This window comes from Theropithecus gelada, chromosome 19 (genome assembly GCF_003255815.1).
Source record: "Theropithecus gelada isolate Dixy chromosome 19, Tgel_1.0, whole genome shotgun sequence".
In the NCBI taxonomy this organism is placed as follows: Eukaryota; Metazoa; Chordata; class Mammalia; order Primates; family Cercopithecidae; genus Theropithecus; species Theropithecus gelada.
In genome coordinates this window covers 5,054,692-5,072,609 of record NC_037687.1, presented here as the reverse complement: position 1 = coordinate 5,072,609, position 17,918 = coordinate 5,054,692, and the positions used below count along the sequence as shown (strand labels likewise).

The window sequence follows — 17,918 nt, the reverse complement described above, 5'->3', positions numbered from 1 at the left end:
CCTCCTCCTTGGCTGGGACCTGCCTCCGTGTCCCCACGGCCTCTTGCAGTCGGAAGCCAAGAGGCTGCAGACGCTCTGCCCTCTCCTCCAGGCGGACACCAGACACCTGGCGGGAGGGTCTGTGCGGCAGTGGAGACACCGATGCGCAGGGAGGGGTTCTGAGTGGGAGGAGGGCATCCAGGGTCATGCCAGGAGCCAGCCTTCTGCAATCCTCTCCACGATCTCAAATCCAAGCAGCACCTTTACACCGAAGGAGCAACCGCAGACACGGAAGGGCAGGGGCTCTGCAGCCCACCCAATGCCATGTGAGTCCTTGCACGGGACCCGCCTGCTCTCAGTGCCAGGGAGGGGCCTGAGGAGCCCGACAGCAGAAACGCCGTGAGTGAGAGGGACAGGGAACCATGTGGCCTGGTGACTCTGCTGAGGCAGTGGCATGGGGCCTGGAAGCATGCCATGCTGAGGGTCAGCCTCCTGGTGGGGACGTGACAGGGAGTATGGGGAGCCCGCGCGTGTGAACGGCACAGACACTGCCCGCCGGAGCAGGGCCCACCCACCCCAGCAAGGCAAGGCCTCGAGAAAACACTGTCTCAGACTCGAGGAGAAACAGACAGAACAGGAGAAGGAGAACGAAAGAGGAGGCGGGGTGGGAATAGGAAGAAAGGGAGGAGCGGGACACAGCCTGGAGTCCCTGCCGGTGGAAAGGGGCCTGGGCCACCCGGCAGGGCCACCCTCCGTCACGCTGGGCCAGTCACACGGCAGCCCCTTGGCAACTCACCTGCGGAGGAGCTTGGCCTTCAGCGAGGCCCGGGACGCGCTCCAGGAGCTCAGCTCGGGGCTGGTGAGCGCCGTGGGCCGCGTGTGGTCCAGCACCGTGAGGTCCTTGCCCTGCTTCCACAGCTCGTAGCGCTCGGGCTGCAGGATGCGCACGAACACGTCCATGGAGATCTTGACCATGTCCTTCCGGCACGTGCACTGTGGCAGGAGACAGGCACCTGAGCCCCTCCCTGCACTGCACCTGGACGGCTGGCTCCACACACCCCACTCCAGAGCAGGTAGGGCCCACGGCCCGGGCCTCCCACACCCCATCCCACCGCTGAGCTTTCCGCTTCTAGAACATTTTTCTTTTCAAGACAGGGTCTCACTGTCACCCAGGCTGGAGCGCAGTGGTGCAATCATGGCTCACTGCAGCCTCAACCTCTCAGGCTCAAGCGATCCTCCCGCCTCAGCCTCCTACGTAGCTGGGACTACAGGAACCCACCAACACGTCTGGCTAATTCTTAGACTTTTTAGAGATGGGGTCTTGCTATGTTGTTCAGGCTAGTATTGAACTCCTGGGTTCAAGTGATCCTCCTGCCTCAGCCTTCCAAAGCCCTGGGATCACAGGTGTGCACCACCACTCCAGGTCTGTTTCTAGAACTTCTATCACAAGTCAGGAAATGGCGTCCCCCAGTTGTGAGTCCCTGGTTTGCCGCCATGGAGTTGTAATGGCCACTGAGCAAACACCCAAGAGAAATGGGGGCTGGGAGCACGACTCAATGAGGGGCCTGAGGTTCAGGGCTGGGCACCACCCCACGCACAGTTGTCCAGAGACCAGCGAGGCTGAGATTCAGATGCCTCCTGTTGGTTCAGGCAAAAATCTCCCTCCTGTCAAGATGTGGTGGCTCCCAGGTAGGTAACAATGGATACGGAGTATTTTATAACAGCAATTGTTCCAAGAGGGCTGGGAAGAGGGGAAATGATGGCAGTCCCCAAAGAGCTGAGAGAAGCGACAGGAATCCCGGAATGTGACAATGGCCCCTCCTCAGGAGGCCTCACAAGGGCAATGGTGGCCCACAGGCTCCCGCACACCTCACCTGACTGCCTCCAGCTTGCAGGGCTGGAGGGACGCCAATGTTAATGAAGAACACACTGAGGGTCTGGGAGGCTCAGGGACTTAGTGGCTATGAAAGGACATGAACATGCCACGTGCTGTGGCCGGCTTGCCTGGGGTCTTGCGGGAATTGAGCAAACACCCAATAGGAATTTCCTGCAGCCCTTGTGTCTGGGAACCTCAAGCGAGTGGCAAGGATGAGCTGAAGTCCCCTCTGGCTGCCTCCCGGGCAGACCTGCCGCTCTCATGCCCTCAGCCCTTCCCAGGTCACTGTTCTTGGTGGCTCTGCTGCTGCATCACTTTGGTCACACGGGGCACTGTGAGGGATGTTCTGCAGGTGACCTGGTGACACTCAACATTTCAGGGACTTGGGGCCAGAGAAGCCAGGCCCCAGAAGGCATGAACAGGGCAACACAGGGAGACCCTGTTTCTACAAGGCATGAACCCAGATGCCCAAGCGGCAATTCCCACCATGGCACGCAGATCCCAGGAGGTGGCCAGGAAGCTCTGGTCTGTCGCTTACCCGCTCAGATGGGGCTGGAAAAACACCAGCCTCGAGAGGAAGGGGGAAAGGGCAGGGCTGGCAAACAGTGTCACACAGGCCCAAATGCTAAGTGTTTTCAGCTTCGAGAAACTCTGCCACCATGCCTCAAAAGCATCACAGACGATGGGCAAATGCATGCACGTGGTTGTGTGTTGTTAAAACTATTGACAAACACAGGCCAGGGCCAGAGTTGACCCACGGGCTGCAGTTTGGAAGCTCCTGGTCTAGACTCTAGGGGACAAAGTATCCCTGGGAGTCTCCACAGGCATGGGGGAGGGCCATGCAGAAGCTCGGAGGGTGGGGGGCAGAGGCACGGGCCCCCCCTCTGAAGCGAGCACAGCCCTCGTCTCCTGCTGGGGAGAGGCAGCTCAGGGACCACATGCCAGACACAGACTGCCCCCACCTCTGCCAACCCTCATCTCAGCCTCAGAAGCCCAAGGGGAATTTTCTGCCTCTCCATCAAACACACAAAGGAGAAGCCCATTTCCAAACATCACGAGACACTCTTCCATTTCAAGTGGCTGTCTTGCTGTCACCACCCGTGCTCCATGGGATGAAGGAAACGGGAAGGGAAAGACTTCATTCAACGCGACTATTCCCTTGCCCTGACAACCCTTTCCAGGTGGTCCGCCCTTTGCTTGGAGACACTGACCTATTTACGACCCCAAATCTGAAGCTGTGGGGTTGGGGACGGGAGAAACCTTCCTGTGGAATTTCCTGCAGCTCGTGCCTCCTCCCACCTTCCCCAGTCCTGAGGGAGCCATGGAACCTTCTGCTGGATCCAGGAGCAGGGGCTTGGGAACAGTTAGAGCCCGACCATGCTGAGCAGGAGGGAATATTTACGGCCAAGCAATTCCCAGCAAACTCAATTCATTTGATGAAAGATGGCGCGGGAGAGCAAGGCTGACGGTGTCATTTGGCCGTGGAGTGGCAGGAGCACAGATGGTGCCCGCGTTTCACACTCCTGGCCGCGCCGGCCGCCCCGGCATCCCCATCCACAGCAGCTTAGGGGATTTGTATTGAGCGGCTTTGCAATTGCTTTTCCTTAAGTAATTAAAAAAAGCACCTGTGTGCACCCGTGGAGGGGGACAGTCAGACATGCTCCACGGAGCACACTGCCGTGGCCTGGAGCCCGCCTGAGCCCCCTCGCCCGGCCGGGGCTGGCCAGGCTCCAGAGATGCGTCCCCTGCCCTGGGGGCTGGCGCCACTGTCAGGACAAAGTTGCTGGTGCCAGCCCGCCCACGGCTGGCCTGGAAGGAGGTGGCGGCTGGGGGCACTCCTGCGGGTCTCCACGTGGCCCTGCAGGGAGCTGGGGAGCTGGGACACCCAAGAAGCGAACAGCAGGAAGGAGGCAAGGCCAGTGGGTCGCAGGGAGGGAAGCACGGCCTCGTGGATCGAGGACACAGGGCGGTCACTTCCGAGTGCTGGGCAGCTCAGCAGGGCCACAGCGTGGGAGAGAAACCACTAGGGCCGGTGAGGAGACCCAGCTCCCCTCAGCAGCAGCCTCCTGCTGAACATGCCCAGCCCCCACTGCAAGCCACCAACTCCGGCCTCTTCTGATCGGCTGCGCACCTGTGGGAGCCACGTGCCCGTGAAAAGGGTGAGCCAGGCACGTGAGGACTTCCGTGGGCTGTTCTACTGTGGCTGGGAAGGGTTCAGAGCAGGCCGGAGGGAGCCCCACCACAGAGTCCTCGGGCAGGGCGGACCTCGTTGTCTATTTTCATTCATTAGCGAGGCCCCTGACTGCCCTCACCACAGCCCTGTCTAGCTCCCCACTCTCTGGGACACGCGTGTCTGCAAGGCTGTGCAGGAGTGACTGGAGGGGACGGGCCCTGCCCGCTACAATTTCCTGCTCCCTGACTTGGTGGTCCTCTGTCAGCACTCGCGACCGAGAAGGAAGGTGCCATCTGGGGGAATCTGGCTGTGTCATTAGTTTCTGACGGAGAAATCACGCACAAACAGGGCAAGAGGAGGTCTGCGCGGCCCCCGAAGGCCTGAGCACGCCCCAGGGCCCTGTGTTCCATCATGTGGCGTGATACACGCAGCCACCAGAGCCGTGTGTATGGGTGAGGCCGCCCTGAGAGCTGCGGGGGAAGCTGGGCGAGTCTGGCCAAGGCAGGGTGGCGGTCCAAGACCAGGAGGTGGGGACTCAGGTGAGGAACGTGGAGCATGAAGCCAGGGTCCCACCGCCACTCTCCACTGAGGGTCTTTGTTCCCAAATACGCCGCATTCTCTGCGGGTCACGGCCCCAGGTTGCCCGGCCTTGGGATCAGCCTCTCGTCGACAAGTTGGGCCCACCAACTGCAGGTTCTCTGCCCCCACTGCTCTCCCCAACACTAAGGTCCTGGTCTCACTGCTCTGGCTGGGCTCGAACCCATAAGCTTCTTCTCGTTCCCGGGTGAGGCCAGCAGAGCAGTCTCAAAGCAAGACCACCCCTCTTGGTGCCCCAGATGCCAAGCAGAACCGGGTTCTTGAACAGTGTTCATGTCAGGGGGCGGCCTGACCACCCTGCCAAGTGCACCTCTGGGGACCTGGACGGCGCCGCTTGCCAGGGAATCAGCAGAGGGAGAGGTGGCTGCTGGGTCCTGCGGAATCCCCCAGAGGAGAAGGGTGGGTCAGCATCACAGCCCCTACTTGGCCCCCAGTAAGCGCGGAGCAGACCCCGGCAGCCTTGGGAGGATGCAGGGAGGAGACGAGCAGCTCTGCCAAGCTGCAGACGACGGGCAGAACGTGGATCTTTGCACACTCCGGGCAAGCTCGTCCCTAACCTCCCCCTGCCCGTGATCTCGCCTGAGGAAGGAAGGAATTCAAAGACGTCCTTTGCTTTTATATTGAAAGACAAGTACGCTTGCGCACACACACACATCACAATGACTCTAACCAAACCGTTCAACCGTCGTGGACAGAATAAATAAACGACACACAACAGGGAGGCGTGCGCTGGGAAGATGCGGTCTACAGGACCCTTTCAACGACAGAAATGTCCTCAGGATGTGTCTGTTATCTGAAGAAACACAAAATGCACAGTCATGAATACAGCAAGAGCCCAATTATGGGCAGAGGTCTCTAAAGAGAATGCCCACAGTGCATGGCCAACTTGGGCTGATGAGGCAGAGGGCACAGGACCCAGAGCGGGGCCGAGCAGGAGGCCAGGGCTCTCCATGCCTGGAGCGGGGCTGCTTCCCGGCAGGGGCAGTCAGAGGCCCAGAAGCCAGTGGTGGGACGTGCGCGGCCGCCATGCTCAGTACAAACTGGGACTGCCGCCCATGTCCACACAGACACACCTGCATCAAAACACTCACTGTGGTTCTTTCAATTGTGGGAGTAAACACTTCTGTCCTACTTATTTCTCTAAATCTCTTTATTGAGAAGGCATATCACCTAAGGTGGGCCCACGGGCCACATCTGGCCTACCACTTGTTATTTGTGAAGTTTTATTCACACAGCCATGCCCGTTCGTATCATCCACAGCTGTGTTCATGCTACAAGGGCAGGGCGGAACACTCACAATGGGGAATAGCACGGCCTGCGAAGCTGCAAACAGTCACTATCAGGGCCTTCACAATAAACGGGCTGGCTCAAATGGTGGCTCACACCTGTCATCCCAGCACTTTGGGAGGCTGAGGCAGGAGGATCGCTTGAGGCCAGGAGTTCAAAACCAGCCTGGGCAACATAGCAAGACACTGGCTCTACAAAAATTTATTTTTAAAATTAGGTGATCGTGGTGGTGCACGCCTATTGTCCTAGCTACTTGGGAGGCCGAGGTGGGAGGATCATCTGAGCCCACGGGGTTGAGGCTGCAGTGACCTGTGATCACGCCACAGCTCTCCAGCCTGGGCGACAGACTGAGACCCTGTCTCAAAAGAAAAAGCTTGCTGAAGCCTGACTTAAGTCATGAAGTTACTTTTCTAGTGTAACTCGCAGTGTAACAGCCTCGGGGTGAACATCGCGTCCCACAGACCAGCTTCAGCACACTCTGGGAGCGATCACAGGTGTGTCTGTGTGGACATGGGCAGCAGTCCCAGTTTGTACTGAGCATGGCGGCCGCGCACACCCCACCACCGGCTTCTGGGCCTCTGACTGCCCCTGCTGGGAAGCAGCCTGGCTCCAGGCATGGAGAGCCCTGGCCTCCTGCTCGGCCCCGCTCTGGGTCCTGTGCCCTCTGCATCATCAGCCTAAGTTGGCCATGCACTGTGGGCGTGCTGCCCCCGGAACCCAGGTGCAGCTCAGGGAGCTGGGCCCACCGCACCTCAGCCTCATGGGGGCCTGGATCCTGCTGCCCGGAAGGGGCCCAGGGGGTGCGACTCTCCCGGCCTCACCACCTGACCCAGCTCCAAACTCCCAAAGCCCACGGACTTCACACATTCCAGCTGGGACGGCCCCAGTTGTCTTAATGAGCCCAGACACTCATACACGGGAGAAAACAGCAATTCAGGTCCCTGAAATGACAACTTCGGGACTCAGAGTCAGGCTCTGGTTCTCCCAGGGTGTGAGGGTGTCCATTATCTCCGTGACATCAGTTCCAATACACTCCACCTAAAAACAGTCCTATTTTGGAAGCTCCCAAGGGACACACATGAGGTCCGAATCCTGGAAGTGGCATTCCCAGACAAAACCCCCTTCCAAGCCAGAGCATCCCTGTGCCTGCTCCTTGCTGGGCTGAGAACTGTCTGGCTCAGAATTGAAAGCACGTTTTAAGGACCTTTAATTTCACAAGATTTTAGTTGCTGGGAAAGAAAAAAAAAAAGTTACCGATCTTAGATTAGGTTCTGCAATTGTGGCCATAAAAACCCAGAGCAAAACGGTTTCTAACTTTTAGTTCAAAAAGAGTCACGTCTCCCAGGTCCGAACTATAATAGGCTCTGAATTAATAAGTCTGAATTAATGTAGTTTTACCATGCAACACCGGCCCCTGCCCTGAAGCAGCTCATAGTGTAACTGGGAGACAAAACAAACACATACGAGAAGCCAGGGGAGCCAGGAGCAGAATGGGGCCGCGTGCCCAGGAGCTGCACCGGCATGCCTGCTCGTCCTGTTGTTGCCGGGGTGGGAGTGCACCAGCCGGAGCGAGCGCCTCTGCTTCTCGGGGTCCTGCCACTGGGACTCATTGGCCAGGGATTCGGCCCGCCTCCCTGCCACCCGCCCAGCAGCCATAGGACACTTTTCTCCAGACAAAAAGGGGAGGGCCAGGCTGCAGGCACCCTGTCCCTCACCCACCCCATGATGTTCGGGTGGCCAAGCCTCAGGAGCTTGGAAACCACTCAGAAGGTGGCTGGCCTGCCCTTGCTCTACAGAAGGTGGTCGTGCATCCCCGTGCCCCGTGTCACCTCCTTTAGGACCACGGCAGGATGGGGAAGGGAATAGGGTGTGGAGCAAGCCTCACAGAGCAGAAGCCAGGCCCCCGGGGCTCGGGGCTGTTCCCTCCATCCTTCTCCAACACGGACCCTCCTGACGTGGCTAACATGAGTCTCCACTGACAGATGCTGTCACAGACCCTTAAGAAAAACCTGGGGTGGCCGGGCGCGGTGGCTCACGCCTGTAATCCCCGCACTTTGGGAGGCCGAGGCGGGTGGATCACAAGGTCAGGAGATCGAGACCATGGTGAAACCCCGTCTCTACTAAAAATAGAAAAAATTAGCCGGGCGCAGCGGCGGGCGCCTGTAGTCCCAGCTACTCGGGAGGCTGAGGCAGGAGAATGGCGTGAACCTGGGAGGCGGAGCTTGCAGTGAGCCGAGATTGCGCCACTGCACTCCAGCCTGGGCAACAGAGCAAGACTCCGTCTCAAAAAAAAAAAAAAAAAAAGAAAAACCTGGGGTGGAGAGAGGGTCTAGCAGGAGGCTCGACCAGCTGCAGCTGCTGCTTGCAAATGACAGGCCCGGGATTGATGGCCGTCGAGTTCAGGGGACCTGGACTAATCTCAGCACGGCTGCTGGCTGGCTGGCCCCTGTCACCTGGTGCCCAAACACCAAGCCAAAGAGCTAGAAGCAATGTGGCCGTCATCTGCCCCCGAAGGCTGACGCATCCGACAGCCCGATATTCCCGACGCAGGCCTCAGAGGACCCGCTACAACATTCCCAGGAAAATCCAAAAGCGGGCGGGGCTGCTGGTTTGCCTCTGGTTATGCAGAGCAGGGCCCGATGCAGAGATAAATAGATTTCTTTTTTCCAACACATGAAAAAAGTAGAAATCAGAATGTCGATGGGCTCGGAGCTGGCAGTCGCAGAGCCCAGGGCCTGCTTCAGGACGTTGTGCCAACCGAAACTGGCTCGTGTGGTGCCTGCTGCAGAGCGCGGGGGAAGGGGCCAGAGAGTCCAGGAGTGGCCAGGCCTGCCCGGTGCCTGCAGGAAGCGCACACTGGCCCTGGCTCTGCACACTCACCGGCACCACTGGCAGCAGTGCCTTCCAAAAGGGGGTGCCACCAACTGCCCCACACACCCTGCCCTGTCCTGCAGGCTGTCACAGGACTGGCCTGTGCAGAAGGGGTGGGTGCGTGGTGGGCAGGGCCGTTGCCAGGAGAGGCGGCTTTGGCTCCATCTTGCACTCCCCAGGGCTTTAAAGTGAAATAAATTTAACCTTTTCATGGGAATAAATATTAATGCCCAATAAAACCTGGAGATCTTATTACTTAGCATCGCCATAGCACCGGATGTGCAGAGCTCTTCACTGCTCAGACTGCTCCCAGGTAGGCCGGGGGAAGGGAGTGGGGAGAGAGACGCTGACGTCAGGGGCCACATCCACAGGCCACAGTGGACCAGGGCTCTCCTGTGGGCAGGGCAGGTGCCACACCCACCACCCGTCACCCGCCGCCCCCTGCCCATCGTTGGTGAAGGGAGAGTCTGAGGGGAGCCGGGGCCTCAATTCCCTGCTGGGGTACAAGATCCCTCAGACCAGCAAGAGACTGGGAGGGGCCCCAGAGGCCACCCCAGCCCTGGCCCCATTCCTCTCCTGCTCCCCTGGCCTGTGGAGGCTCAGCCCCTCTCCCAGACTTCCCAGGGGTGCCCAGCTCCACCCTCCCCCGGCTCCGGCCTTCATCGTTGGCAACTTCCACACTGACCTGCTGATCCTTCAAGTGACACCGAGAAGGCCCCACTGCCTCCACTCCCTCCACTCCCTGCCAGGCAATACCATGCCCCTCCTGGTCAGCCAGAAGCAACTGCAGGAAGGAGGCCATGCTCATGGCGCCTGGCTGTAAGTGACGCCCTGGTTGGTTGCCAAGCCCACGCCACCCATCTCTCTCCTGAAGCTATGGGAAAGTGGCTTTAGGGAGGACACACCTGCCAGGACAGGGAAGACGGAAAAGGAGACGACGGCGGGCTGGTGGTGGGACGTGGTGAGCAGGCTGACGGCCACCAGGGGCCGATTCCAGCAGAGTGGGACGTGGCGAGCAGGCTGACAGCCACCAGGGGCCGATCCCAGCAGAGACACGGACAGTGGTGGCGGGAGCACACCTCACGCCTCACAGCCCAGGATTCCCTGGAAACGAGGGTGGGATCGCTCAACAAAGAGGTTGGGCGAGGACTGCTGGAGCACCCAACCCCTCCTGGCGCCCTGGTGGCCACCTGTCCCTCCTCGCCGGACTCCATAGGCTCATTTACTGGAGAGGCCAGAGAAGGTGGGTGTCTGGGCTGGGGACGCCGGGCACAGTGGAGGATGTGGGTGCCACCCTTAGGGGCCCAGGCAGGAGGCTGGAGGGCTACTCCCTGCGCAATCTGGCTGGCCCAAGGGGAGAGACCCAAAGGGCCTGATGTAGGCCCCTCCATAACAGCGCACCCAGGTATCCCAGGGTAAAGCACTGAGTGAGGCCCTCCCCGCCCTTCCCCTGCACCCACAGCCCACCCAGATCTCCCCAGGTAAAGCACCGAGTGAGGCCCTCCCCTCCCTTCCCCTGCATCCACAGCCCACCCGGATCTCCCAGGGTAAAGCACCGAGTGAGGCCCTCCCCGCCCTTCCCCTGCATCCACAGCCCACCCGGATCTCCCGGGGTAAAGCACCAAGTGAGGCCCTCCCTGCCCTTCCCCTGCATCCACAGCCCACCCGGATCTCCCAGGGTAAAGCACTGAGTGAGGCCCTCCCTGCCCTTCCCCTGCATCCACAGCCCACCCAGATCTCCCGGGGTAAAGCACCGAGTGAGGCCCTCCCCTCTATCTCCTTGCATCCCGAGCCATCATCAGCCTCCATTGCCCACTTGGGTTTTTGGGGTTTTTTTTTCTGAGACAGAATCTCACTCTATTACCCAGGCTGGAGCTGGAGTGCAGTGGCGTGATCACAGAGGTGCACTGTAGACTCCAGGTCCTAGGCTCAAGCAATCCTCCTGCCTCAGCCTCCCAAAGTGCTGCATTACAGGCGTGAGCCACTGCACCCAGCCCCTCACTTGTAATCACTACACTCGATCATTACCCCCAAGCATCAGAGAGATGGGCCTGCACTATGATCCCCAGAGATTAAAATAAACAATCAAAAAAAAAAAAAAAAACTGGTAAGAAACAGAGGACAGAGAAGATATTTTCTTTTTTCTTTTTTGAGATGGAGTCTCGCTCTTGTCACCCAGGTTGGAGTGCAATGGCACAACCTCGGTTCACTGCAACCTCTGCCTCCTGGGTTCAAGTGATTCTCCTACCTCAGCCTCCCGAGTAGCTGGGATTACAGGTACCCACTGCCATGCCCAGCTAATTTTTTGTATTTTGAGTAGCAACGGGGTTTTACCACGTTGGCCAGGCTGGTCTCGAACTCCTGACCTCAGGTGATCTGCCTGCTTCAGCCTCCCACAGTGCTGGAATCACAGGTGTGAGCCATCATGTCCAGTCAGAGAAGACATTTTCAAAAAGAATATAAACCTATCATCAATCAGTATCCTCAGGAAAAAAAGATACTACATCATGAAAGAAGAGGGCTTCACTCTAGCCTAAGACCCTGTCTCATTCCAGAGTGAGGTCCTGTCTTGAAAACAACAACAACAAGAAGACGAAGTAGAAAATGGAGGTGGGGAAGATAAAGAAACTGGAACGCTAGTTCTGAAAGCCCAACAGCGAGTGACAGGAGTTTGAAATAGAAACAAGAAAATAGAAACAGGAGAGCAAACAATCAATGAAACCATTCAAGAAAGTTTACCAGAATCATGGGAAAGGTTGGAAAAGATGGATGGAAAGGCCTAAGGAGGGGGAAGTGACAAAAATCAGACACATACCAGGTACCCAGTGAAGGGACTTCAGGACACTTGGGACACAAAGAGGGTTCAATAAGCTTCCAGAAGGGAGAAAAACAGGTTCCACACCAAGGATGAGGAATCAGAGGAGCATCTTTGTGCCAGCAGCACTGAATGAGAACCACGGATGGGTGTGGCCTTCGAAGGGACTTCAATACCCAGCCAAACTATCCACCACAAAGACAGCAGCTTTTCCTGCACAAGTTCTTCTACCTTGTTGCCTAACCATCCTGTGGAGTTTTTGGTTTCATTTTCAATATCTGCCCTTTCCTTATTTCTCATGGTTCTGGAGGCTGGAAAGTCCAAGATCAAAGCACCGGCAGATTTGGTGTCCGGTGAGGGTCACTTCCTGGTTCCTAGACGGTGCCTTCTCGCTGTGTCCTCCTCTGGTAGAAGGGGTGAGGGAGCTCTCTGGGGGCTCTTCTATAAGGGCTCTGATCTCCTCCATGAGGGTGCCACCCTCAGGCCCTGTTTTCAAACGAGAAAACTCTCAAAACTTTACTGCCTGTGTTCCTTTCTCAAGAAGCCCCTGGAAGGTATGTCCCTCAGAAATGAGGTCACAGCACGTGTGGAGGCCACAGCAACTCCATCTTGGATACTAACCTGCCATGTTGGCTTCCGATTAACCCCTATTCTGGGAAGGCCTCTGAGATTTCCAGTTTATCTACCGCTCCTTGTATAAGAGCAGGTACTTACTGTAAATCTTGCCCTTTGGTCAAATGGCCCTGAGGCTTCCATATTTCAATTGTCTTGCACATCCCTGAACCACCCTTCCCTATGGTATATAAGCCCTGGGTCTGGGGATGATGGTGCAGGGATCCACCGTCTTGTCTCACTGCCGCCACCCAAGACACAGACATGGCTTCTCTTTGTAAATCCTTATTAAATGTTTCTCTCTGAGAAACTGAATGCCAGCCTCTTTCTTTAGCCTCTCAGCATCCTTGGTCTTTGGGGTAGATTTGCACAGACCTGCTCATCATGTTTAAAGAGAAAGGAAACAAATGGGCCTTCTGACACACCACAATCCTCTCCACTGCCCACTGCTACCCAGTGTGTGCCCAGTAATACTAGAACTGGAGGTTGTTCTATGTGACCCAGGTTCCCCTCAAAGTATCTCTGCCAAATGGAAAGAAAGCAGCAACTAAAGGCTCAGAAATCCACCCTGCACATTCCTCAGAGGCAGGGATGAGGGAAATGGCATGTGAGGAAGTGACTGTGATGAATCTTTTGTCTTAGTCCGTTCTTGGAACAAAATACCATAAGCTGGGGGCTTATAAGCAAATTGCTATTTCTTATGGTTCTGGAGGCTGGGAAGTCCAAGATCAGGACACCGGCAGGTCTGGGGTCTGGTGAGGGTCACTTCCTGGTTCTTGGCATCTTCTCACTGAGTCCTCTCATGGTGGGGGGGGCGAGGGAGCTCTCTGGGAGCTCTTTCATAAGGCCACTGATCCTATCAATGAGGGCATCACCCTCATGCCCTCATCGCCTCCCAGAGGCCCCATCTCTTAATACCATCACCCTAGGGAGGGGTATGAGGACTCGACAGATGACTCTGAGGGGACACAGACCTTCAGTTCATGGTCCCTTTCTAGGGAACTAGGTGGACCAACCTCGTGCTGCCGGGGGTTTTACATGAGATAACACAAGCGAACCTCGTAGGCTGGGCAAGTTAGGGCCACCATAGGAGCACTTCTGTTATAAAGCAAGACCTGCCAGTCACCTACAAGGGAACAGGCAGGGCAGTTGTTCTCGGGTCTGAATTCCCAAGCCTGTCACTCTAATCTAATGCCTGAGATTATGCCTTCTGAGCCGTAACGATCCCATGAAAAATGCCTGAAATCCAATGAAACTGGCGTGCTTTTGCAAATTGTAATAAAAAATAAAATAAAAAACATACGGAATGCCAGACCTTCCTTTAACATCATATTGCAAAAGAAATCCACTCCCCAGAGGCCGAGTCCCCCTGCTGTTAATGGGGCTTCCCCGGACCATGTACTGACGTGGAGGCTGCCACTGCTCACGCGGGAAGCTCCTTGGCCACCAGCCCGGCCCAGCTGGGGGCTGTGTCTGCCTCTGCCTCTGCATCCTGCCTTGCTCTGCAGGGCTCATGGGCTGCACTCGGACCAGCGCTCTGAAGCCCCTCCTGGCGGGGCTCGGGCAAACGTGCAGAAACCTTCCACAGAGCTTGGCAGCTCCCGACGGACATTTGAGCCCCCCATGTCTGAGATCCAAAGAAGCTGGGGGCCCCAGGTCCACGAGGCTCTGCTGAGCTCAGAGGAGGAGGAGGGTTCACATCTCATTGGTGGCGGAGGGGAACCACCCTCTCTGGGCACCTCCCACAGGAGAACTCTGAGCCAAAACAGAGACAGAACTCACAGACTTTCTGGAACAGGCAACGCTGCATCCAACACCCAGCTCCAGAAGAACAAAAGGGAAGGTGGCCAATGCGCTCTCTGCCCCAGGGCCCCACCCTCCCGACACACAGGGCGCGGTCCTCTGCTTTTCGTGTCAATGACATCCTACAGTCCCTGCTCTGCGCCTTGCCTTTTCCATGGGGCACATCTGGGAAATGCTCCCCATCAGGACCGAAGGGGCAGCTCCACGAAGGCCTGCACAGGCCAGGTGCAGCAGCTCACGCCTGTCATTCCAGTGCTTTAGGAGGCCAAGGCAGGAGGACCCCTTGAGCTCAGGAGTTCAAGGCCAGCCTGGACAACATAGTGAGACCCCATCTCTACAAAAACTACAAAAAATTAGCTGGGCATGATGGTGCAGCTACCTGGGAGGCTGAGTTAGGAGGACTGCTTGATCTCAGGAGGTCAAGGCTGTAGTGAACTATGATTGCACCACTGCACTCCAACCTGGAGTTTTTAGAGACTCTGTCTCAAAAAAACAAAACAAAAAACAAAACCACGAAGCCTGGATGGCCGGCTGATGCGCCATTTGGGGCTCTACAGCCTTTTACTACATATTTAAGAATCCTGTGTACAGTGAGATCGACGTCTTGGTGGCTTTGGTTACCACTCACCTCCTTCCCTTGGCGACTCTTCTTCGCGAACAGGTGCCATCCCCATCACCCGATGGCCATGGGGCACGTGCCTCGTCCTTTTCTCCCCGCCCTGCTGACTCCACACCACATGTGCCACCAGCCCATGCTCTTTAAAGTATAGACGCTGATGGAAGCTGCCCTGTGTGGCCTTACAAGCCCTTCCCTAGCATGGGATGTTTAAAATCATTCCCAGGGTCCCCTCAGCCTTCTCTGAGCTGTTAAGGCAAGCCCAGAAACGGAGGAATCCTTCCCCCACCAGGCAGGCGCCGTAGCAATCCGCACCGCCAACACCACCAGGGAGGCGCCGCGATCCACACCGCCAACACCACAGGGAGGTGCCGTGGCAGCAGGCGCCACCAAAGTCACCAGCGACTCAAGTGCAGAAATGCCACATCGCACGGAAGCGAGAAACTGGGGTCTGGGCAGGGGCACTGAGGTCAGCAGGAACCCCGGGGGTTCCCCAAACCCATGGAAACCTGGGACCGTGCTCCCCATCCAAGGTGAGATCACTCCATGCCACGAGAAGTCCGGATGGGGGAGGGCTGTGAAGATCTCCCATGCCATGGCCAGGCGCAATGGATCATGCCTGTAATCCCAGCACTTTGGGAGGCCAAGGCAGGTGGATCACTTGAGGTCAGGAGTTCAGGACCAGTCTGGCCAACATGGAGAAACCCCACCTCTACTAAAAATACAAAAATTAGCCAGGTGTGGTGGCGCACCTGTAGTCCCAGCTACTCAGGAGGCTGAGGCAGAAGACTCACTTGAGCCCAGGAGGCAGAGGGTGCAGTGAGCCGAGATCACACCACTGCACTCCAGCCTGAGTGACAGCACAAGACTCCACCTCAAAAAAATAAAAATAAAAAATAGATTCCCCACACTGTACACCGGCCCTGTGTGCACCTCAGTCTGTGGCCTGCATCTCCATAACATGAGGACCTCCTCCTAAAACAAGCTCCCTGTGAACCTGACTTTTCAGCAGCCTGCCCCTTGGTGGGGCACACACCCTGCCTGCCAGCAGCTGTGGTCTGTCTACAGCACCCACTCTATAGAAGGGGGTCTGATTCCCAGGGAAATGCACACACAAACCACATGCTCGCACACAAGCGCCACACACACTCAAGTCTGCGGCTGCTGGGGGAGGGTCCCCAGGTTGAAGAGTGTGACCTGGCTGCTCCAGGCCCCTCCCTCCTAGCAGGCCCTGCCCTGCCCTGGCCAGCCCCTTGCGATTGGACCCACGCTGAGGGGGCGTCCAGCACCAGGCTCATGGACCCCTAGCTCTCAGTGTGCAGCAGCCTGGCTGGCAGCGTCACAGCAGGACCCTGGCTATCTGCAGATGCAGTGGGCTACCACTGCTGCCTTGGAGCCCAGGGGCTCATCCACCACCTTCCCCTGATTTAAACAGCACTGAGCTTTCACAAGAGGTCATCTCCTTTTAAAAGCCTTAACAGATACTAGAGTCTGCTCATGTAAAACAGTAGAGTGGCAGAAGACGCAGCCATGAGCCTACAGAGAAAATGATTATATGTGGTCCAATGAAATCATCAACCCAAACAGCATCCGACCACGGGGCTCATGAACACTCTCGTCAGCTGTGGCGCCAACTCCCAGCCCCCTGATCCAGGAACCAGGGCGGAACATTCAGGACGATGCCAGCTGCCAGCGGGTGGTTCCACAGCCGACGGCAACAGACATTGCATGGCTGGTGCTTGCCCTGCTGTGGACGGGGACAGGGATGGGAGGGGACCTTAGAAGCAGCCAGCCTGGTGTGGGGAGGGTGCAGCATCTCACGGCTGCCGACGAGACATCTATGGCTACCACATCCCATCCCTCACGCTGCCTCTGCCCCGCCCTCGGCGCCGACCCTGAGCTGGAGACCCCTCCACATACGCCTCAGCGCCGACCCCGAGCTGGAGACCCCTCCACGGGATGCCTCAGCGCCGACCCCGAGCTGGAGACCCCTCCACGGGATGCCTCAGCGCCGACCCCAAGCTGGAGACCCCTCCACGGGATGCCTCAGCGCCGACCCCGAGCTGGAGACCCCTCCACATACGCCTCAGCGCCAACCCCGAGCTGGAGACCCCTCCACGGGACACATCGGCAGCACTGCGACAGGACTGTCTGGGGACGGCGATGACCTGCACCTGCGCTGCCCAGGACACGGCCGCCAGCCCACCTGGCTATTAGCAAGGGCTTCACCCACAGCTGGCCCGACTGAAGGTGGAGGGTGCATCCTATTTCATTTTGATTAACGGATATGGTGCCATGTGTGGCCCGTGGCTCCTACACCGGACAGCAGGCTCTGATGCATCTGAACACCACAGCCAGTCCTGGCTCCTCCACGTCCCTCAGTGCACTCCCGGCACCAGCACACACCCACACGCCCAAGTCCTCATCCCTCACCTGCGCCCCCACCTTCATCCTATCACCAGGTCCTGCAGGCACCACCCCTGAAACACAGGCCCATGCTGTTCCCTTCTTCCCATCACGCTGTCCCCTTCTTCCCATGCCCACAGACCCCATGCCCGCCTAGACGGCAGCCATCCATGCCGGGCTCCCTGCCCCATCTCTCCCATAATCCCTTCTCCAGCCAGTGGCCCCCTCCCTTGCTGAAATGCCCAGTGCCTCCCCCAGCACACGGTGATGAAACTTAACTTCGAGGGCCCCTGTTGCAGCCCATGACCTCTGACGTTTGGCCTCTGGCAGGACCCCCGCTCACGGACCTCGCGATTTCCGTTCCTCCCCTGCAGTGTTGTTCCCCGCGCTCCTCAGCAGCCTGCACCCAGGGTCTCACAGAGGAGTGTTCAGAAGCAGCGTGGTAGCAGCTGTCGTCGGTGCGTGATTCACACGCGGGATTGGGGCCTGCCCAGGGCCAGCGCCTGGTGTCCTTAGAAGCAGACAAGAGGACACAAAGGCAGGGAGGAGGGGCCACGTGGCCACCGGGCAGAGGAGAGGGTGACACCCCTGCAAGCCAAGCAGCCCTGAGATCTCGACCAGCCCCGAAGCCAGGAGAGGCGGCGGGGGGTCTCCCTGGCGCCCTGAGGGGGCTCAGCCCGCCACACACCCATCTCAGCCTCTGCCTCCAGAACTGCGAGAGGATACACGTCGGGTGCTTTCAGCTGCCCGGGCTGTGGACTGGGCTACCCAGGTGGCAGACACACCAGGCTGCAGCTGCAGCATCCCTGCGCCCTCTCTAGGAGCAGAAATTCCTCTTCCCACGCTTATTTGTGTCCTGTCTCCTCCCTGGACCTCAATGGCC

General features: G+C 57.9%; 1 protein-coding gene across 1 annotated transcript in view; it reads right to left on the bottom strand.

Annotated features, from left to right (window-relative positions):
- Positions 1-17,918, bottom strand: part of KDM4B (lysine demethylase 4B) — a 185,933-nt gene that overhangs the window by 42,339 nt on the left and 125,676 nt on the right. The window contains exon 10 of the mRNA XM_025367477.1: positions 776-972. Within this exon, the coding sequence (XP_025223262.1) occupies positions 776-972 (197 nt within the window). The remainder of the gene's footprint in view (positions 1-775; positions 973-17,918) is intronic.